The sequence below is a fragment of the Lampetra planeri genome, chromosome 41 (genome assembly GCF_965212315.1).
Source record: "Lampetra planeri chromosome 41, kcLamPlan1.2.h2, whole genome shotgun sequence".
NCBI lineage: Eukaryota > Metazoa > Chordata > Hyperoartia > Petromyzontiformes > Petromyzontidae > Lampetra > Lampetra planeri.
Window position 1 is genome coordinate 9029800 of NC_136147.1, and position 23252 is coordinate 9053051.

Here is a 23252-nt window from a genome sequence, read left to right on the forward strand (position 1 = left end):
CCCCACACACTCACCCACTCTCACACACTCACGCACTCTCACACACACCCACTCACTCTCTCACAAGGTGACCGCACATCAACTCAAAGGACCCCCCCCTCCCTCTCCCCCCCAAAGTTCCCCGGCGCTTCCATTCTCGGTTGTCCGCCACTCCCCCTCTCACTCACCCTCTCACCCTGCCCGTCACGAGTCGGGGCCCCGTCCTACACATGCCCCCACCACCTGCCACATTCCTCACCCACATTCCTCACCCACCGCTCCTCTCTCCTCACCGCTCAGCTCGGCGCCACGGACACCAAGGGCAACATGGGTTCACACCCCACGTGGTGCCGTGACCCCCATCCTCGTCCTGCATTTGACCTTTGCGATAACTAACAGGCTGGGGTCGTTGGAACACGGTGGTTTTGCATTACCGGTCACCGCAGTGAAAAACCGGTGCGAGCCGGTTATCGGTTCGCCGCACGTAAAATAAAATGTTTCGGCGCAATGAGCGCGTTGACTGCGAGGTGCAGGGCAGCTGCCGCGGTGTGGATTGGTTGCGAGCGACCCTGGGCCGGTCGACGGGAAAGTCGCACGCGGTGAAAGCAAAATGTGCGGGTGAGCCCAGCGCCTCCAGCGTGGAAGAGGAGGCGAGGAGCCTCGAGAGCGACCGATAGTGGAGGCGCCTTCCGCCAGCAGCGGCGTGAGCGAGCGATTGCAGGGCCGCGCAATTCTCCCGGGTAACTGAGAATCGAGAGCAAATGAACCACGCGGTGACGTAGGCCGCCGTGCGGTTTGTGCCAATGCGGCCCATCAGTGACACGCTTTGCACTGTGACCGGTTGCCAGCGTCTGACATTTGTCACGGATAACCGATCATGAAAGCTTTTACCAAAACCCCCAGTGATGACCAAACGCATGGAGGTCGCTTCAACCGATCTCTGAACGTCGCTAGGTGGCGCTTGAGCTCACAGGTTTGTCTGAAAGCGAATGAAGGTTGACGGTCACTTGGATTCCCAGGTCCCCACTGCGAGTGAGTGAACTCGTCGTCGTCACCCCGAGTCTCGATAAGAGCGAACGTCGGTCACTGGAACCATCAGCGGAAGCCACTCACTGCTGCCCCATCCCAGAGCCTCCTGCGAGGCACCCCGACTCTCTCCTGGCTCAGCGACTCCCTGACTCCCTCCTGGCTCAGCGACTCCACGACTCTCTTCTGGCTCAGCGACTCCCTGACTCTCTCCTGGCTCAGCGACTCCACGACTCTCTCCTGGCTCAGCGACTCCACGACTCTCTCCTGGCTCAGCGATGCTGCTGGAGGAGGAGGAGGTGGCAGCTCGTCCGCGTGGACGTCGTGTCAGATGCCGTTGCCGTGACAGACTTCTCGCGAATGAACTGTATTTGTTTCTCTCGCGCAGGGCCATTACGGAGCAGGGCGCTGCTGCGTTTCACGGACAGCCGGCAGCAGCGTCACAGTCGGAGGCGAGGTTGCTGCGCGTAATCCCACTCGAGTTATTTGCGGGTATTTCTTCTTCAAGTATTAGGTCAATGTCATCGGCGGGCAACGGCTTCTCCATGTTGGCGTCACTTCACGGGATCTTGAAGATCCACGACAAAGCAGACGGCGCGTAGCATTTTGAGGGTTAATACAACCTCGGCGTTAACCAGGGCGGCCTGCCGGGCCGAACCACGAACTTCTGCCACAAGCTGCGAACACGCTACCCGTGGGCCGTGTCACCGCTCGGCTGTCAGGGAGTGCTGATGATTCACGTGACCGATGATCGCTCTCACAGAGACCTGGGGTGACGAGTTCACTCACTCACAAATGGAGATATGTAAATCCAAGTGACTGCCACTCTTCCACGTCCAATCACCTTCATACAGATCTAACACAAAATTTAATTGAAATTTACTTCCATAGAGATCCGCTCGTCCATTCGCTTTCATAGAGACTTGTTAACGTGACGTCAATTCACTCTCAATAGCGTCTGTTCGGTAACGCGGCCCCCATTCGCTTTAGTAGAGATATCACAATCCGAGCCTACGACCTCCGGCGAATCTGAACAAATCGCAACCCCTTTGCGCGGTGTGCTCGAACACAAGCACACGGTGCACAACAAACAACAACAACAACACACTCGCCTCCGCAGGGCTCACTGTACGCAATCGGCTTGAGTAAGGCGCCGCGCTATTTCATTGTTTAACCGGCAAGTATTTAGGGCGCTCGTTCCACGAGACACGCGGCTGTTTATTTAAAGTGCCACTCGCGTCAAGCGAATGCCGCATGCCTGCTGCTGTATGAGCTCACTCGTAGTCACGGCACTGCGAGTGTGACACTCGCCGTGGCTGGCCGGTCCCGCTGCCCGGCGCTCAGAATAACTCCCTCGCACGTCGCAAGCCGCGCGCCCACGCAGCCGAGCGGTTCGACCCCGACGGGACGCCCTGGTTAACGCCGCGGGTTTATTAACTTCAAATTTTTTAAAAAAATGAACGAACGGGCCATCTGCATCGCAGCGTATGTTAAAGATCTGACTGACGTCATTCGATGACGAGTATGTGAATTGTGTGCCGACGTCACGGTCCAAACCTGCCAAATTTATACAAATGTGCCCGCGAATTGCTCGATTGGGAAACGCACAGCAGCACTGCCCCCCCCCTCTCAGTGCCGGATTATCCCAGTAGCACAAGTAGCTGCACATGCTACGGGCCCCGCACTTTCAAGGGCCCCGCGCTAAATGCTTTCAAGCTATCAATTCCAGGTTCAGTGATTCTGCACTTGCTCTATTACTATAGTACTATTCTGCCTTCAACTTTTATGAACGACTGGATGTTTAAGGTTAGTGGTTTGTCGTATTGTCTGGCTGTATAGCAAATGAGAAAATACAATAACTTTGCAAGTTAAACATTTGTGGTTTAACTTTTGGAGGGTTCAGTGATCGTGCCCGTCGTGTGTGTAAGGGCGAGCCTTGGTACACGTGCGAGGAGCGGTGGCCTCGTGGTTAGCGCACCGCGCTACGGACCCGGTGGCCCAAGTTCGATTGGCGTCCACGGTCAACATCAATGTCGACTTTCTCAACCGTTCCTGGGCCTCCCCCTCATCGACTTAGCCTTAAATGCGTACCCAGTGTTCTGTGTAAACAACAGCAATGGACAGACGAAGTTATCTGGCTATGGTGTTGGTCTCTGCATGCGTCATTGTGAGTCATTGAGGCTGTGTGTGTGGGGGTATGAATGAGTGTGTCTGTCAGTCGACCCGTGGCACCTGGGTCTGCCCCGTGACCTACCAACGGGCGTTCGACACTTAACGTGGCCTTAACGGTGCACCTAGCCTGGCATAAGCGTTACCGCCAATTCGTGGCGAATGGCGGTTGTTGTTGTGTCTGTGAGTATCTATGCATATGTGTGCGTGGCACAATGGCATAGTCTTTAGCAATCCCGGTCGACTGAGTTCAATTCCCAACCAAAGGCAACACATTATATTTGAACGTGCTCAGCCTAAGATAGGCACCCGGTGCTTTGTGTCCAACTTTAGCACTGGGGGGAAACAACGAAGTTGGCAAGATGTGGTCCAGGTCACACCGCCACCATCAATAGGCGCTCGCTAGCAGCACTCGCCCCATGGAGTCTCCAAGGGCACAACGAGGTGGGGATCTACGCGCAGCGAAATTTCAGTCAACTCGCACAACAACGAGGGGGGGGGGGAAATCACATCGCAAAAAAAAAACCCCACGTGAAAGCATCATCCTCACCCTTACCATGGCAGCCACGGCAAAAGCACCACACACACACACACACCAGCGCGCACGCGCGTGTCACAGCCCCGGCACGGGTCGTCCGCGCGCCACCGCTCCGCGCGCCGCCTCTGGAGAAGTGAACCTCGCCAGACGCGGTCCACTCCCAGGGCCCGCGGCTTGCGAGCCGGCACCGCCCCCCACCACCCAACACCCAACATCCAAGCCACCTCAGCCTGGGTTCGCACCCCCGTCGGAGCCACGGCGATGAAAAACGGGGATTCTCGAGTCGAGCGAGGTTGATGGTCTCAGCTCTGGCAGCAGTTTGCTGCACAGAAAACCACCACCACCAAGACCTCGTTTTGTTCATCAATTTGGTTGACGTTCGAGCTCTGAAAATGAACGATACCCATTTTTGTCACGTTAACAAATTATAATATTTAACAAAAATGAAACTACCACGTGGCAAATGTTGGGTTGCGACGCCAGATGGGTGATCGTCGTCTCGTTCCGGTGCGCGTCGCGGACAATCGACTCTCACCCTCGGCTCGTGGCGCGCGTCGCGAGCCTCGTGAGTCGACTTGAGGACTCGAGGCTCTGCCGAGGCGTCCTCGGTTCGCTAGGCGACTGTCCGCGCCGCGTGGACTCGCGCAAAGGAGCCGCATCACCCAGCACGCGCCCAAAACCAGCAGACCTGGGGAACTAAGTTGAACAGGGAGTAGGAGGAGGCTTTGGCGATCAATATCATCCACAATAGAGGTTTTGTTGGGTTAGATTGCGTAAATGTATAAATGTGTCGTTAAACCCGCCACCACCCGACACAGCCAACTAGTAAGGGTTGTCACGTAAACAGAACGTGGCCAATTCGTCACTAGTACAGCACTAGCGTGTAGTGTATAGTGTAGTGTATAGTGTAGTGTATAGTATTGTATAGTGTAATATACTAGTACAGCACACCGGTGTGCTGGAGAGCCAAGCCACAACATTTACAATCTGAGTACGACGTTTCGCCAGTAATTGCAACCAGCTTCATCAGGCGACAGCCAGCGTGTTTCATTCCTTATATAGAGGCGTAGATGTGGTGGCCACGCTTCTGCGCTCTTGCGCAAAGTGGGGGGGGGGGGGGGGGTTAATGAGACTAAGCGGGGCTAAGCTTTGGATAGGGCTTGGCAAGGCGACCACCGTGCATATCAGGTGTGATAGGCATCGTGGGTCGGAGAGGGCGGTGCAGAACATTCCATTGTCGTTCTGTGCCCCCCAGCCCCCTCCCCCCACGTCCCTCGCGGGGGCAGAATCGCGGTGGTGGCTGCGTGGCTCCAGCTATGGGACCCGGGGAAGGGGAGAGGCAGGGAGAGCGAGTCGGCAGCGAGGAGGTGCGGCGGTGGTGGTGGTGGTGGCATCAGCGCCTATGGCCACGATGACGCCTCCATGTCGATGTTGGCCATGGGTCACGGGACACGCCAGCGTCCGGGTACCGTGGCCTTCCACGTGCGGTGGCCGTGGCGAGCGAGCGACCCGTTGGCGCCGCGCGCGGCTCGGTCGGTTCTCGCCGCCCCGGGAGGCCCTCGCAGTGACGGCAGCAGAACTCGTGGCGAGTCACGCGCTCGTTGCCAGGTCGCGAATGTCCCCGTCTAGTGCCCGATCGGCGCGGCTTGCGGTGACCGATGAATGTTGTTTAGGAGTCGTAGGCCTCACGAAATGAAGTAGCGCATGGGCCGTGGGTTCCAGCCCCCCCCCCACCCCCCTAGGCGAGGGAGAGGGACGCGAATCCCATCCGGACCTTCGCGACGGCGTTTCGCGTCTGCGTCGTTGAGGCCGTGGGCCCTGCCGCCAGCAGCAGGGCGGCCCCCGGCCGGGGTCAGAGGTCGCCGGCTCTCCTGCACGGGGCGACAGAGGGCACGGGGCGGACACGCGACTCGGGGTGAGCTGCGCGCCACGAGCGGGGACACGGAGCAAGCAGCAGTGGCTGTACGACAGCGATGGCTCGGAGCGATCGACGCGCCACGAGCGAATTACGTCTCGTCTCGAGGCAAATGCAAGGGCACCTCCCGCGGCAGACGGTCACTGCTTGCCACAAGGTGACTCAGCACATTGGCCCGTGGGGGCGAGCATCGGTCTGCCCGCGTAGGACCCCGGTTTGAAACAACAACGGCGCCTTCCTCCGTGATCGCCTTGCGCTGTGAGCACTGCGCGGATACCAAAGCCCAGTCAGCACACGGCAGTAATGCATCCGCACGGTGCCTTAGTCTCGCTCTATGAGCAGCATCCTTCCGGCAAAAGAGAATCTTGAGACTCGGCGAGGCATTCCGGGGTAAGACGCCACGTGGCTACTCCACGCAGTGGTCCCATTCCTACCAAAGCCTCTCTGGAGCAACTCGCGTCCCCCCAAGACCTCAAACGTCCATGCCGCCTGCAATAGTTTAGGGAGAGCGAGGGGGGGGGCAAAGGTTGACATCCCCTTGACAATCCACTGCTGGACGAAGGCCTCCTCCGCACGCCACGGAGGCGCCATGACCATACGTCACCGCGCTCATCTGTGCGGGGGGGGGGGGAGCCGCCCAGAACCGATTTAAATATTTTATTTACCCAGGAAAAGCTCGCTGAATCTGAAAACTCTGTTGCTACATTGAGATGTTTGGCCAAAGCCAGTGACGGTACATTGCATGTTTTTTTGGCTACTGGAGGAAACTAGAGTACTCCTTTTTATTTGTTTACCAGGTAAAGGCCCACTGAGCTATGATAACTCAACGAAGTGGCTTATCACGTGCTAATGTATAGTAGCCAATACTCTAAACGCATGTTTCTAAATGTACAAGGAGAAACCAGAGGACCCAGAGAAAAATCCACGCGACCACGAGGAGAACACGCAAACTCCAAATATACAGCAGCAGGCGTCAGGGTCGGGATAGAACCCAGGACCTCCTGTATACCAGGCGAGGTTGTTAACATCTCCGAGCCACCGTGGCGCCCGTAACCCGGGGGAGGCCAATGCAGAACAGGGAGGGAGGGAACGCACCAAACTCCACACAGACACGCGCAGCAGCAGCAGCAACAACAGCAGCTGCCGCTCGCCACTCAGGCTAGATGCACCCACACACACGCACGCACACTCACAACTTTCACTCGCACGCATTCTGCAGAGCAGGGGGAGAAAAGGCAAAGATGACGCGATCGCACCCACTTACACTCTCACAGACTCAGTCGCGTTCTGCGGAACAGGAGACCTTGCAAACCGCACGCAGAGAGGCGCCCGAATCGGGGAACGAACGTGGGTGCTCGCTGTTGTGAGACGTGAATGTCACCACTGCACCATCTTGCTCGCCACTGACGTTCGCCTTGGCTGGGAATTTAAACGAAACCTCGCCGGGGTTCGCAGCGCAATGCGCTAAGCGCTGCGCCACCGCTCCACTGCAGGGTGGATATCAAGATAATCCCACCCACCCTGCGCCCATTTAGTCCGATAATTGCCGCGCTAATTGAGAGACGCGTGGGGTGGAGGTCGCGCCAGCCGGGCTCGCCGCGGGTTGGGCTGCAGGCCAAGGGGCTGGCGCAGAGTCGCCGCCGTCTCACCTTACACGGGCAGCGGCTCAGAGGCTCAACGGGGAATCATGCAGCTTATTAACGTTTACATTGCTGACCCATTTACTGCAGCAGCAGCAGCAACAACAATAATATTATGATTCATGACGACCGCTTGTGTTGCGATCGAAACGTCGTGATTTGTTTATTTTTATTTTTTATTTTATTTCTAACTACGTGACTTTACCGAAAGAACCAAAGAATAATAATAATGTTCGCTTCATTTGCGTAGCTTTGCTTAACTGGCTCGGCGAACTCAAAGCGTCACATTAACACGAGTCGACAAAGGCCCCCACCCCGTATCTCATTAACAGACGGTTCGGTGCAAAATGCTACGAGCGAGCTGGCGTGAAGGCCGGCGCGGGGCATGAGCGAGTGGTGGGACAAACACCACGCCCGGCCGCCTGTGCCTCCCGACTAGCGACGTCTGGCATCGCGCCAAGCACTCATTTGAGGCTGAGTCGACCGAGGGGAGGCCCATGACCGGTTCAGAAAATAGTTTCCGGTGTGGGGCTATGAGCGGGAATCGCACTCTAGATCAATCTGATGACAGTCGTGTTATTATTATTATTATTATTTGAAGCGCACCCCCAGTGGCAGCTGTCCCTGTGCGGCACAAGGTGACACGGAACCCCTCGGGCTCGCGAGCGGGGGGCGTGAGCGTGGAGGGGGCGGTGGTAGCTGCGTGTGGGTGACCCCCAACCCCCCCCTCTGGACTGCGTGCGTGCGTGCGCCAGCTCACCACGTGACGCCGCCGCTCCCCTCTTCACCTGTGCTCCACCACGAAGCTCATCGTGGTGCCGTCGAACGACGGCGGCGCCACGATGCGAGGCCCTTGCGCCTGCGCGGCCGAGCAGAAGGAGACCGCTGCCGGCCCCTTGAGCAGCTCCAGGTCGCCCCCGGACCCCCCCGGGACTGCGAAGACGCCCTGGTTGCCCGGGCCGAGCACCTTTCCCGACGGCAGGAAGTAGGGCCGATCCACTGCTGGACTAGACTCCTCCTTGCCGCTCTGGAAGAAGCATTTTCCCTGCGAGCTCTGAGGTTCCTCAACGAGGCCGATCGATCCCTGGTGCTGAAAGTACTGCCGCTGCTGCTGATTATGATACTGCAACTGCTGATACTGCAACTGCTGCTGCAACTGCTGTTGGTACTCATAGCCGGCGGGCATGGCCTGGATGTGCGTGGACAGGACCCCGGGAAACATCACGAAGTGTGACCCCAAGGCGCCGGGCGTCGTCGCCGTGAACAGAAACTGCGCGGGCGGCATGGCCACGGAGTAGACGCCGCCCGCGGTGCCCCCCGCGGTGCCTCCGACTCCCGCTGCCTGCGGGCTCACGGACACCTCCACGTACTGCTGCGTCTCCACGTCCAGCAGCGTCCTGCGCTGCGGCTGCGCGGGCGGCGGCGGCGCGTCCACGAGGTAGCACTGGCCCGACTCGGGGTCGACGAGCAGACGGCGGCGCGACGCCGTGGGCGGCACGGGGCTCGCGGAGCCGGCGATGGCGCGCAGCAGCAGCGGCGGCGGGGGGAGCCGCCTCTCGTCACGCTCGGAGGCCGCCGAGAAGGCGAGCGCCGGGTGCACGGGTTGCAGGATCAGGGGGGATGGAGGACACTTTTGCTGAGCGGACGTCGTGTGGATTTTGGCGAAGTGGCCGCTGCTCGCGGTGGCGCTGCTCGAGCCGTGGATGTTCGAGATGCTCGCGGCGCTCGTTCTTCCGCTGCCGACCTCGGGACGCTTTCCTCTTTCGTCCAGATTCACCGCTCTGTGCGTGTGTCTGTGCTGCTGCTGTTGATGCTGCTGCTGCGATTTGCCGTCCACTTGCGCCGCGTGCTGCTGGCTGCTGGCCTCCCTGTGAGTCCTGGGTGGCACCGTGGGAGGCAGATCGAGCAGAGCTTGCGGCTCCTTGCCTGAGACGCGGTCCCCACTCCCGTCTCGGGCGCTCGCCTTGACGGGGATGGTGAGGTAGTGACCCACTTCAGCAGCCGCCACGGCCGACCTCTCCCTCTCCTCCTCCTGCTGCTGCTGCTCCTCCTGCTGCTGCTTGGCGAACGCAGTGGCACCGGCTTCATCCGCACGTGCGGGACACGGGGGCCTCACGGACCGTATCACCATCCCCTGCTGCTGCTGCTCCTGCCGCTTGGAGAAGGCGGCCGCCACGGTCTGCGTCGTGCCAAAGATCTGCGGCAATTTGTGCGCGACCTTTTGAGCCGACCACGCGGAGGGGCCGAGCGCCACGTGGCGGGGCGATGGAGGCGGCGCGGAGGCAGCGGCGAGCGGCGCGCGCTGCTGCTGCTGCTGCTGGTGCTGCTGCTGCTGGTGCTGCTGGTGCTGCTGGTGCTGCTGGTGCTGTTGGTGCTGCTGGTGCTGCTGCTGTTGCACGCGGACGACCCTCGCGGCCCCGTCCGCGTGCGCTTGTTTCTCCTTCTCGCCCTTTTCCATGCAGGCGATGAGCGACAGCACGTGGCTCTCGGGCACCGGCGCCTCGGCCCCGTGACGCCGCCGCCACTCGTGGTTCTCGTACACGTAGAGGTCCTCCATGGAGCGCACCGCCGCCTCCAGCTTCTCCACGGCGAGCTGGCTCGACGGCTTGGCGGGCCCGCCTCTGCCCGCCAGCTCGTCGGCCGCTCCCACCTTGAGGCCGAAGCGCTGCTGAGCGCCCTTCTCCTCCGCGCCTCCTCGCCCGCCGGGGCCCTCCAGAGGGGCGCCGCCCATCATCGTCACCGTCGTCGTCGTCACGGCTCCGAACCGCGCGTCCGCGGCGCGCTCCTTCGCGGCGTCCCCGTTGCTGTCGTCACCGCGCTCCTGCCGCGTGATGGACTTGTAGTTGATGACGAGCGGCGCCACAGCTTTGAGGCCGCGTGAAGACGACGAGGAGGTGGTGACGTTGGTGGCCGCGACATCGCACCCTCGCGAATGACCTCTGACCTCCGCGGCCACCGCCGTCGTCGCCCCCCCGGAGCTATGATCCGAGGTGGTGGACCTGGAGTCGGTGTGGTCCTCGCGCGACCCCACGGGGTAGGAGCTCTTGACCAGCTTGCGCACGTCACGCACGTGGTGGATGGGCGCCTGACCTTTCACCTTCTCCTCCAGCCTCGCCGGAGATGGCGCCACGTCCACGGGCTCGATTTTGAAAATCGCCGGGAGGGTGAAACTCGGCGTGGGCTTGGCGGTGGACGCCGCGCTGGAGGCGACGTGGGTCGTCGGGTGATGGTGGTGATGGTGGCGATGGCCATCGTCGATGCCACCGCCGGGTATGTTGGGCGTGAGGAGCTTGGCGATGCTGAACGGGTTCGCGCCGGTGTCCCCGCCGCGCTTGCGGATGCTGATCTTGATCTCGGGAGAGCGCGACACGAGGGCGCTCCTCGCCGCGTCGCCCACCTTGAGCAGCAGGTTGGCGTCCTGGCTCCGGAAGACGCCCGTAGCGGCGTCTTGCGCGAGGCCCTGCGTCTTGTGCTTCGTCTTCATCTCCCTCCCGTCTCCCTCCACCACCATCACCACGGCGGAGGAAGAGGAGTTCGGCGCGTGCGCAGGGGTCGAGACGGCGAGGTAGCACGAGCTGTCGTCGTCGGCGTCGGCACCATCGTCATCGTCCGGCTCGTGGCGGGCTCCTTCGGAGGTCGAGAGGCTGCTGCTGTAGCCGCGCTTCGCATGCTCCGTCTGCGGCAGCTTCATCATCTTCATCTTCAGCATCATCATCATCTTCTTCTTCTTATCGTCGTCGTCGTCCTGGACAATTCTGGCCCCTCCGTGCGGGAAGTCGAGCCGGATCGTCTGCCGTCTGGAGTCGCGTCGCGTGAAGGCGCTGTTCTCGCTGTGCAGGAAAATCTTCTGCGACACCGACTTCTGCCGCTTGTCGAGGCCGTCGCCACCCCGCGCCACGTCGGGGTGGACGGACACGCGCGTCTGGACCTGCCCGCGTCTCTCCGCGCTCCCGGCGGCGGCGGCGGCGGCGGCCTCGTCTCGGCCCCGCGGGTCGCCGCACTCGCTCGTCACGCTCGTGTCCACCACCTCCCCGCGCTCCATCTTCAGCTCCTGCTCCAGCTGCATCTTCTTGGAGATGACGCTCTTGAGGATGCTCGACGCCTGCTTGGCGTGCCCGGACATTCCCTGGGCGGATAACTCGACTTGACCTTCAGTCTGCCGCCAGATGTGCTGCTGCTGCTGATGATGATACTGCTGCTGCTGATGATAATTATGTTGCTGCTGCTGCTCATGATGATGGTAGATCTGCTGATGTTGCTGCCTATGTGATAGTTGCTTCAAGTAGCAGGCCTCTCCGCTCTCCTCCACGTGCATGCCCGACATATATGAAGTCACTTTGCGCTCAGTGCCAAACGTGATTGCGTGCTGCTGCTGATGTTGTTGCTGCTGCTGCTGATGTTGTTGCTGCTGCTGCTGTTGCTGTTGTTGCTGCTGCTGCTGTTGCTGTTGTTCGTGATGTTGTTGTTGCTGTTGTTCATGATGTTGTTGTTGCTGTTGCAGCTGCTGTTGATGTTGTTGCTGCTGCTGTTGTTGTTGCTGTTGTTCATGATGTTGTTGCTGTTGCTGCTGTTGCTGCTGTTGCAGCAGCTGCTGCTGCTGCTGGTGCTTGTGGTGGTGCTGCTGCAGCTGCTGCAGCAGCAGCGTCTCCAGCACCGCGTCCCTCTTGGGCGCGCTGCTCATTGCCGCTGCGCGCTGGGTGAGTGTCGCGCGCGATGCCGACACCCTCGTTATAGCCTCGCCGCCTGGCGTCATGGGAATATCGACTCTCGGCGCTGCTCCTGCCTCCTCCTCCTCCTCCTGCTGCTGCTGCACCGCGACACTCAAAGCACCTTTAGCCGTGCCCTGACACCCCGCAGCCCCCACCCCTGCCCCCACCTCCCCCTGCTCCCCATTGGCGGTGGAACGTCGGACTTCGCGGCTTGTCCAACCCAGGTCCACGTACGTGGGCCAGCGGTTGAGTATCGACTCGTCGTCGTTGTTGTCTTTACGATCGTTGAGCTTACCGCCGTCTTTGCCGTGCTCGTTGCAGTTGCTGCGTTGGTTGTTGTCGTGGTTGTTGTTGTTGTTGTCGTGGTGGTTGTTGTGGTCGTGGTGGTTGTTGTGGTTGTTGTTGTCGTGGTGGTCGTTGTTGTCGTGGTTCCTGCTCGGCGCGGGCGTGCTGTCCTTGAGGGAGCCGCTGTCTTCGAGCGCCTCGTAGGGGAACGAGAGACTCCGGAAGGACCTGGCCGTCAGGTCTCGCACCTCGTCATCAGTGTCGTCCATCGCCCTCGTCGTGACGAGGTCGGTCGCGACTCGCGAGGGAGTTGCCGGGAGGCGGATTCAAAAGCGCGACGATGCGGATCTGGGCCCCGTTTGGAACAGTGGCTCAATCGCTGCTCATCATCCGATCGCAGTGATCGCCTCCACCTCGATTCGTTTCGTTCCCCCCTCTGACGTCCTCTTTCACTCACTCATCTAACCCCCTTCCACCCCCTACTCCTCACTCGCTTCTCCGCCTCCTCTTCTGCCCTCTTGCTCGGCCGACTCCGCTGTCTCTCTCCTCCCACTCGTCCCCTCCTCTCTTCCACCTCCTCGTCCTCACACTCCTCGTCGGCTGCGACAGCGGCGGTGGAGCGGGGCCGCGTGGGGAACCGTAGAGGGCCGAAGCGACGCAGAGAGAGCCAAAGAGAGCCAAATAGAGACAGAGAGACAGAAAGAGCCAGAGCGAGAGAAAGCCAGAGAGAGAGAGTCAGGGAGAGAGACAGATAGTGAAAGAGAGCCAGAGACAGATAGTGACAGAGAGCGAGAGCCAGATAGAGAGAGTCAGATAGAGCCAGAGAGCCAGTCAGAGCCAGATCGATACAGACAGAGAGCCAGATAGAGCCAGGGAGAGACAGAGAGCCAGATAGAGCCAGAGAGAGCCAGGAAGAGACAGAGATACGTCCCCTGCGCAAATAACGCGGCCGTCAATCTCCCGGTGTCCGTCCTCCTCTCTCTGTGTGCCAACACCCAACCACGCCACTCCACCCTCTATACCGCCTCCACCCCCTCCACTCACCCCCCTCCACCCCCACTCACCCCCCTTCCTCCACCCCCTCTCTACCCCCCCCCCCTCCTCCACTCACCTCCTTCCTCCACCCCACTCACCCCCCTGCACCCGACTCCTCCACCTCCACTCTACCCCCTCCTCCACCCCACTCACCCCCCCTCCTCCACCCCACTCACCCCCTTCCTCCGCGCCGCGCGCCCCCCCTAAATGCTGTGCAGCCACCACCATCACCACCATCACCACCACCATCACCACCATCACCACCACCACCCCCTCCCAACGGCGCGAGCCCGCAGCTGATGTTTGCGCGGACCGGGGCAGCGCTGCGGGAACGCTCAGCCGGGAATGCGCAGTGGTGCGTGGGTGGGGGGGGGCAGTAGGGGGTGGGTGGGGGGGCAGTGGGTGGTGGGTGGGGGGGGGACAGTGGTGGGGGGTCATTGGCACAGAGCCCCCGTCGCCGTGCCTTTAAATAAATGCCCACGTGTGCGAGTGAAATATGGTGAACGGCTCGCTGGCTCAGGGGGTTCATCACGGCCGTGGGTAGGGACACTTGAACCGGCGCTGCTGAGATCCTGGATTCGAATCTGGGTGTCAGCCACTGTCTGGGTTCTCAGGTGCATTGAGTCGATGGTGTCCAATGCCTCGCATAGGAACCCATAGACTCACGCAGAGACCCATAGACTCACACAGAGACCCATAGACTCACACAGAGACCCATAAACTCACACAGAGACCCATATACTCACACAGAGACCCATAGACTCACACAGAGACCCATATACTCACACAAAGACCCATAGACTCACACAGAGACCCATATACTCACAGAGACACATGGGCTCACACAGAGACCCATAGTCTCACACAGAGACCCATAGACTCACACAAAGACCCATAGACTCACACAGAGATCCATAGACTCACACAGAGACCCATAGACTCACACAGAGACCCATAGACTCACACAGAGACCCATAAACTCACACAGAGACCCATATACTCACACAGAGACCCATAGACTCACACAGAGACCCATATACTCACACAAAGACCCATAGACTCACACAGAGACCCATATACTCACAGAGACACATGGGCTCACACAGAGACCCATAGTCTCACACAGAGACCCATAGACTCACACAGAGACCCATAGACTCACACAGAGACCCATAGACTCACACAGAGACCCATAGACTCACACAGAGGCCCATATACTCACACAGAGACCCATAGACTCACACAGAGACCCATATACTCACAGAGACACATGGGCTCACACAGAGACCCATAGTCTCACACAGAGACCCATAGACTCACACAGAGACCCATAGACTCACACAGAGACCCATAGACTCACACAGAGATCCATAGACTCACACAGAGACCCATAGACTCACACAGAGGCCCATAGACTCACACAGAGGCCCATATACTCACACAGAGGCCCATATACTCACACAGAGACCCATAGACTCACAGAGACACATGGGCTCACACAGAGACCCATAGTCTCACACAGAGACCCATAGACTCACACAGAGACCCATAGACTCACACAGAGACCCATAGACTCACACAGAGACCCATATACTCACACAGAGGCCCATATACTCACACAGCGCCGTGCGGATAAAACGCAGCGAGGTGACACAGTAGGGAGCACAGGTGGTGCATGTGCCAGTCATCTCAGTCAACCGTCCCGTGCCCTCTTGCCAGCGAACCTTCAAACACTTCACGTGACCTCAAAGTGCACCTAGTCTGGCACTCGCGCCGTGGTGACGTCACCGCCACTTAGTGGCGAATGGCGGTTGTATGTATGTGTGTGTGCGCACGTGTGTGTGCGTGTGTGTGCGTGTGTGCGTGTGACACAAGTGGTGATGAAATGTGACTCTGCCGCTATTTTCCAACACCGGGGTAAAACCCCGAGCCCACTTTAGAGACGCGGCAAGGCAGCTGCCTCTCGCCTCTCCCTCGCACGCCCGCGTCTCGCCTCTCACCTCCGGCTCGCATCTACAGCTCACCTGTGCCTCGCCTGTCTCATCTGCGGCTCACCTGTATCTCACCTGTGGCTTTACCTGCAGCTCACCTCTCTGCTGTGCGCGGTGATGGAGCGTAGCGTGGTCATGGAATATAATTGTTGGTGCTGGGAATGAAATGTCCCCTCCCCCCTCACCCGTTCGCTATGTCTCCCCCCCACCTCTCTGTAGCCTGGGGGCTCCTTTGGTCAACGCGCCCTGTCGCAGTTGCACCGCCTGCGCCTTCGGTAGCGACGCGGCGACCACGCTCGGCTCTCCTGGCTGACAGCAGCAGCAGCAGCAGCTGCAACCCTCACAAGTTCAGCCACCGCTCGTGTCAACCCCACAGCCACGGGTAGCAGAGAGGCACGGGGAGGGGTGGGGGTGAGAGGGCGAGGGGAGGGAGGGGAGGGAAAGTGTCTCGCGTGTCTCTCGAGTATATTTGGGCGAGGCGTGACCGCACACATCCAGCGATACGAGATACCCGGAGAGCTACAGACACACGGCCATTCGGGGCATGGCCGAAGATACAGACGCATATACACGCAGAGATGCGCACACAAACACACCCCCAGGAACACAACAGCCGCCACTCGTCACAGAGTGACGCCACCGCAACTTCTGTGTCAGGCTAGGTGCACCTTGAGGCTATCAGATGCACACATCGTGCTAAATATAAACACGCGCGCACACACAGAGTGACACGGAAGTGCTTTCGGAAGAGCCAAGTTGATAATAAGCAGCGACGGAGCGGAGGGAACGTTTTCAATCAGAGCCCGTCGCGTGCCATGAGACGTGTCCCCCTCCCCCCGCACGTGGGGCGCGACTCTGCGACCCAACACGCGGGACGATGTCTGGGGAGGCGCCTCTCCCCAGACCTCGTGCAGCGCGGGTCAGGGAGCGCAGCGTGGGTCAGGGAGCGCAGCGTGGGTCAGGGAGCGCAGCACGGGGTCAGGGAGCGCACCGTGGGTCAGGGAGCGCAGCGTGGGTCAGGGAGCGCAGCACGGGGTCAGGGAGCGCACCGTGGGTCAGGGAGCGCAGCGTGGGTCAGGGAGCGCAGCACGGGGTCAGGGAGCGCAGCGCGGGGTCAGGGAGCGCAGCGTGGGTCAGGGAGCGCAGCGCGGGGTCAGGGAGCGCAGCGTGGGTCAGGGAGCGCAGCACGGGGTCAGGGAGCGCACCGCGGGGTCAGGGAGCGCAGCACGGGGTCAGGGAGCGCACCGCGGGGTCAGGGAGAGCAGCACGGGGTCAGGGAGCGCACCGCGGGGTCAGGGAGCGCACCGCGGGGTCAGGGAGCGCACCGCGGGGTCAGGGAGGGCAGCGCGGGGTCAGGGAGGGCAGCGCGGGGTCAGGGAGCGCACCGCGGGGCCAGGGAGCGCACCGCGGGGTCAGGGAGCGCACCGCGGGGTCAGGGAGGGCAGCGCGGGGTCAGGGAGGGCAGCGCGGGGCTGGTGTCGTGCCGCTGTCTCAACGCGGATTCTCGAGCGCGGTGAAGCCGCTCGTCTCGTGGGGCGTTACTAAACTCGGCAAATGGCAGCTCTGAGAGTTGCAAAACAAAACTTTATTTTGAGTTTGACGCGACCGGATCCCGCCTCTACAGGCAGGGCACGTGGGGGGGCGGGGGGGGGGGTGCGAAGCGGGCAACTGAGAGACATCAGACGCCGTTCTGTGACGGTACCTTGTTCCTGAGAGCGTCCTCCCCAGGCAAAGTGGTGCACTGCTTTCTGCCGAGAGCCCCCCCCCCTCCCCCCCCCGCAGCATCGACTTCTCTGAACGCGCGGCGACTGTGACCCCGGCAGCACAGACGGGATGCGTCTGTGTGCGTCTGCGTGCGTCTGTGTGTCTCTGTGTGCGTCTGCGTGCGTCTGTGTGTCTCTGTGTGCGTCTGCGTGCGTCTGTGTGTCTCTGTGTGCGTCTGCGTGCGTCTGTGTGTCTCTGTGTGTCTCTGTGTGCGTCTGCGTGCGTCTGTGTGTCTCTGTGTGCGTCTGTGTGCGTCTGTGTGTCTCTGTGTGTGCGTCTGTGTGCGTCTGTGTGCGTGTGTCTGTGTGCGTTTGTGTGTCTCTGTGCGTGCGTCTGTGTGTCTCTGTGTGCGTCTGTGTGTCTCTGTGTGCGTCTGTGTGTCTCTGTGTGTGCATCTGTGTGTCTATGTATGTGCGTCTGTGTGCGTGCGTCTGTGTGCGTCTGTGTGTCTCTGTGCGTGCGTCTGTGTGTCTCTGTGCGTGCGTCTTTGTGCGTCTGTGTGCGTGCGTCTGTGTGCATCTGTGTGTCTCTGTGCGTGCGTCTGTGTGTCTCTGTGCGTGCGTCTGTGTGCGTGCGTCTGTGTGCGTTTGTGTGTCTCTGTGCGTGCGTCTGTGTGCGTCTGTGTGTCTCTGTGTGTGCGTCTGTGTGTCTCTGTGCGTGCGTCTGTGTGCGTCTGTGTGCGTGCGTCTGTGTGCATCTGTGTGTCTCTGTGCGTGCGTCTGTGTGTCTCTGTGCGTGCGTCTGTGTGTCTCTGTGCGTGCGTCTGTGTGCGTCTGTGTGTCTCTGTGCGTGCGTCTGTGTGCGTCTGTGTGTCTCTGTGTGTGCGTCTGTGTGTCTCTGTGCGTGCGTCTGTGTGCGTCTGTGTGTCTCTGTGTGTGCGTCTGTGTGTCTCTGTGCGTGCGTCTGTGCGTGCGTCTGTGTGCGTCTGTGCGTGCGTCTGTGTGCGTCTGTGTCTCTGTGTGTGCGTCTGTGTGTGTCTGCTGTTGCGAGCGGTGGCGTAACGGTTAGCGCGACGCTGTGCTACGAACCCGGCGTCCTGAGTTCGATTCCCGCTCACGGCCAACACCCAGTGACGATTATCTGAACCGGTCATGCGCCTCCCCTAGGTCGACTCAGCCTTAAATGAGTATCTGGTGCGGTGTGTAAACACATCGCCACTGGCGAGACAAAGGCGGTCGGGCGTGGTGCTGTTCACCCACCCCCTCGTGTGCCGTGCCGGCCTTCATAGGTGCTCGCTAACAGCACTTGCCCCTACAGTCTGTAAAGGCTATACGGGGGATCTTTGTCTGCGGGTGTGTTTTCCAAACTTAACGTTGGGCCTTTGGGGGCGGGGAATTTCACAACGTTGCTGGAGACAGATAAATGGATGTTGCTGAAGAGGGGAGGGGGTGGAGGACGAGTGAAGGGGCGGGGGGTCGGGGGGGGGTGCAAGAGGGACCCCTCCCTGTGGTTTCGTATTATTTACCCGGGCTCCATATCGGCGGAACATCGTAAAACAAGATTCGCTGAGCGAACAAAATTTAAAATAACATCTCAGCGGGGGCGGTGGGTATGGGGAGGGGGGCCGAGGAGGTTGGGACTTGGGGGGGGGAGCGGCTCGGGACGAGGTCCCAGAGTTGACACGGAACCTGGGTCTGGTCGACCCATTTTGGGCCGGCTGGTGTGAACGAGTCCAGCTTGCCGGTGTCCATGTCGCGTTGCGTGGAGGGTGTGAGTCACGGGATGAGTGAGCGGAGAAATCGCCTGCTTCCCACATCTTGTAGCTCCACTTTAGCCGTACAATTAGTATTGTTGTTGTTGGTGTACGCATCACCATCATCCACGCGGCCTTGCTGTGAGTGATGTTGATTTATCCCAGCAGCCAGTGACTGCTGGTGTGGGGCCCGACGTCCACTCCCTCAACTCCCCCCTCCTCCTCGTCGGCCGCCTCTCGCCGGGCCCCCACCGGTCGGGTGATCGCCTCCCCCCCCGCGCCAGCGCCCTCTCTGAGGGACATCGCTACTCGGCTGGCTCGCCACCGCCCGGGGTTATCCCGCACTCGCCCCCACGGACATCACCACCACGAGAACGCGGTGGCGTGCACGCAAGCGCCCCTGCAGGCGCTTAGGGCTAAGCCCTAATCTGCAGCACACAAGGCTCATGCTAAAGAGTTGTATGGATTTGCGCGCACGCCTCGCCGTTAACGCGATTGTCGCTGTGTCTACACGCTTGTGTCTACACACTGTGTTAACGCGGGTTTATCGCACCCCGCCCTAGTTACTCACGCGGCACACTGCAGGCGCTCGTGTTTCACACACGCGCGCGTAAACACGCGCCAGCGTCGGCGGCCGTGTATGTTTTACTACACGCGCGCCTCACACACGCGCTCAAATTACCAGCACCGCGCCGAGGTTACCCCCACACACACATAAATCACACTGCACCGATCCTCTGAACTAAAGTTTATTACCGGCGCAAATTCCCTCTACCTGGAGGGGGAATACTTTGCGAGAAGAGCTTAGCCTCACTCTGCCGACAAACCCAGTCACTGAAGCGTCCTACCACGTACCTCGAAGCTGGACTCACGGCGTCGCACGGACGCTGTGAGAGACGGAGGGAGAAGGACGAGAGAAAACTTTACCTATCACTTCCTCGTAGCAGCACTCGCTGGCATCACACGGATGCTGCGAGTGGCTCGAGGAGGCAGGATGGCAGGGAGTGGGCCTTGGCGGCCCGAAGGTGGTAGGCAACTGAGTCCAATCGTCCCGGGTTCCTCCTTTTATATTCTTAACTTCAAAGGCCCGGGGTGCCATTGTACCCCGCAGCCAATTATGCGCTTACCCGCGCCGCAGTCGCTCTCCCTGTGTCTTGCTCCCTTCTTGCTCAGGGTTCCGTACTCCGTCCCCCCCCCCCCCCCCGACTTGCACCTCATTGTGGTTGACCCAGGAAACCTTTTCTTTCTAGGCCCATCCAATGTTAAGCCAATTTAGGGGCACCGCAATGTGACCTGTCCTGTGAGGGTCGGCCAATCTCCTGGCACCGGGAAACCGTGGGACTCTCCCTCTAGGGGCCCTTCGGATTAAACCCGGACGTGCCAGGCAACTCCCCGCCAGGACACCACGTGGGTGCGCCGCGTGCGGGTTGTGTGTTTAGTGCGGGGGCCGGGAGGGGATCGCGGCTTTTGCGGAGTTGCTCCGTGGTCGTGTCACCACACTTGCTTCAAACGCACAAGGCGGCCCAGAGTTTCCTTCTGCGTGAACTTAACGCTGACTAAGCAAACAAACAAAATGCACACCACCAAAAATAAAGGGCCGTGTGGCTCGTACGTGGGCCGTGTCAACACAGCCGTGGCATTGTTGCACGGGGAGGGACAGAAGTGGGAAAGAGGCGACCCCGAAGCAACGTCGCCTATCCGACTCCAGCTGAAGGCGTCCGTGCCACGACTGGTTCTGTCTCAAACGACGGTATAAACAGAAACTTCAGCGGTGCGAAGTCTGTGTTTGGTGCTCGGTAGGTACGCGCCCGAGAGAAAAGCGGCCGCAATGATCAACGCTTAGCCCAGAATTTTGAGATAAAAAAACAGCGCTAAAAGGGCCCACCTCGGGATCCCGGCCCTGCCCGGCCGAAGCGACCCCTCCCGGGTAGAGGCACTATCAGAGCCCCATTGTCTCATCGCGGCCTACGGACCTTGTCTCGCACCCCCCCCCCCCCCCCCCCCCAGAAAGGGCATCTCGCACCCCTAGGGGTGAAGACGAAGAAGAACCACTGCGCTAGACTCCTTGGGACTAAACTCGCGTTGGGACTCGAAAAAGGCGTTCGTGAATTCACGCGCGCCGCGTGTCTTCGCCCTCGCTCTGCTATCGCCCCGCGCGTGTGCGGGCGGTGCTGAGGGGTAAAGTTGCCCGCGGTCTCGTCTGCACCCACCACCCCAACTCAGGATGACAGCCCAGCGGAGGGGCTGCGACACCGCGCGTGCGCGCCGCGAGAGCGCCGAGACGACCCGAACAAAGGGAATCGTTCGTTCGCTCATCACCGGCGATCTTCGATCCGCTGCTCGACGAAGACCTCCCCAAAGCCGCCAGCGATATTACAGAATGCGCGCAGCACGCGCACACAAACTGGTTCCGTCGCTCCGTCTCCTCTAAGTAGGCGCCCCTCGCGGGCGCGTCCCTTCGAGCAGGGGACGCGACCCGCCCCGAAGCCCCCCCACCCACTCCCTCCTAACCGCGTGCGGACGATGCCCCGTGAACGTGCGTGCGCGTCCTCCACGTGCTCCTCTCTGCGTCTCGGTGCGATTCTCTGGGGCGCGTCTCCCCGACGCGGCGCTGCGCACGCTCTTCATCAGGTTTCGTTCCGTGTGTGTCGCGAACGACCGCGGTGTCGTCTCTCTGATCCACGCGCCACGCAAGCAGCAGTAGCAGGATCAGGAGCAGTTGTAGCAGCAGGAGCAGCAGCAGCAACAGGAGAAGCAGTAGAATAAGCATCAGCAGGAGAAGCAGCAATAGAAGCAGTAGCAGGAGAAGCAGCAGCAGGAACAGTTGCAGCATCAGCAGCAACAGCAGCAGGAGAAACAGCAGCAGGAGCAGCAGAAGGAGCAGTAGGAGAAGCAGCAGGAGCATCAGCAGCAGGGGCAGTTTCAGCAGTAGCAGCAGCAGGAGCTTGCAGCAGCAGGAGCATCAGCAGCTGGAGCAGCAGCAGCTGGAGCAGCACCAGCAGGGGCAGTTGCAGCAGGAGCATCAGGAGCAGCAGGAGCAGCAGCAGGAGCAGCAGCAGCAGCAGCAGCTGGAGCATCAGCAGCAGCAGCCCCGGTGGATCCGTCGCTCGTCTGTGCGCTCCTCTCTCCGCGATCGCGGCCTCAGCTGCGCCACGGCGCTCCGCCTGCTCCGTTTTATTTCGGTACCGTCTTGGTTACCCCCCTCCTCCTCCTCTCCCTCTGGTAAAGTGGCCGCACTAATTATAACGTGGCCAGCAAAACAGCCTCGCACGTGACAGACGCTGTCTAATGTGAAGCCCCGTGCATCCACAACAACTCGTCTGTCTTACACGTCTCTGTCTTGTCTGCGTGTCTCAGTGCGTGTGTGTGTGTGGGGGGTATTTGACACCGTTGCTGAGCACAGGAAGCTCATCGGCACTGTTAACAAAGTTGTTTTGGGTTTGATCGCGTTAATATTTATCTCTGTTATGGATATTGGTCGCGAAAGCCTCCGTATTAAAGTAGCAGCAGATACAGTTGTAAACACGTGGTCATTATGCTTGGTTCTTTCGGTAAAGTCACGTAGAAGGGAAATCATAAAATAATAAAAATAATAAACAATAAAATTCTCACAAAGTTTCGACTGCAACACAAGCAATCATCATCAGGTGTGAAATCCACAGCAAGAAAATTTCAAATTTTCAAATTTTCTTGCTGTGTTGCAGTCGAAACGTCGTGAGAATTTAATAGTTTTGTTTTTATTATTTTATTATTTCCCTTTTACGCGATTTGGGACGATTTTTGACCCCCCCCCCCCTAAAAAAAAACATGCTTCAAATCGCTTTAAACTATTGTCATTGTAGTGCGTATTTAATGTGACGCTGTACTCTGATGTTGTAGGAGAAGACATTTATAAAAAAAAAGTCTATTTAATTAAGTAGAACGTGTTGTCTATATTTATTTAAAGCTGCGCATTTTGATGTGACGTCACATTTCTCCCCCCCCCCTCGTCACACATTGTCACAAATGTCTGACCCCCCCCCTCCCAGGTGCGTGACGTAATTTATGGACGGCCCCTCAGTGTCTTTGTTGAGATAGGGTCCTCAACATTGGTGGAGGAGCCAATGTGTACACGCCCACTGGCCCCTTGAGCGTGGTGCTAGCGAGAGAAGAGTGACGGGGAGGCGACTGTTGTCGAAGTTTCTATCCGAGAGTCGCTTTGCCGGGCCCCGTGACCAGCAGCGACACTCGGCAGGAAGCGCAGCTCCCACAACACCCCGCAATGGATAATCCGCGCCTTATCAGAACCGTGACCAAAACAATTCGACGTTTCTATGGCCGAGTCCGGTTATTAATAAATGCAACAATCACTGCGACATCCTCCATCAAACGGTGCTTTACATTTGCCCACCAAAATTAAGGTGGTGGCGATAACTGTGGTGGCGGTGGTGATTGATGATGATGGTGGTGGTGGTGGCTATGTTGAATATATTGGTGGTGGTGATGATGGTTATGGTGGTAGTGACTAT

General features: G+C 59.6%; 1 protein-coding gene across 1 annotated transcript; it reads right to left on the minus strand.

The window, feature by feature from the left end:
- Positions 1-1845: 1845 nt before the first annotated feature.
- LOC144732177 (uncharacterized protein C4orf54-like) lies at positions 1846-13311 on the minus strand. The gene is made up of 2 exons (XM_078613527.1): positions 8028-13311; positions 1846-5583 (listed from the first exon to the last, which is right to left on the minus strand). The coding sequence occupies exon 1, from the start codon at positions 12528-12530 to the stop codon at positions 8052-8054; it is 4479 nt and encodes a 1492-aa protein (XP_078469653.1). The 5' UTR covers positions 12531-13311; the 3' UTR covers positions 1846-5583; positions 8028-8051.
- Positions 13312-23252: the final 9941 nt, after the last annotated feature.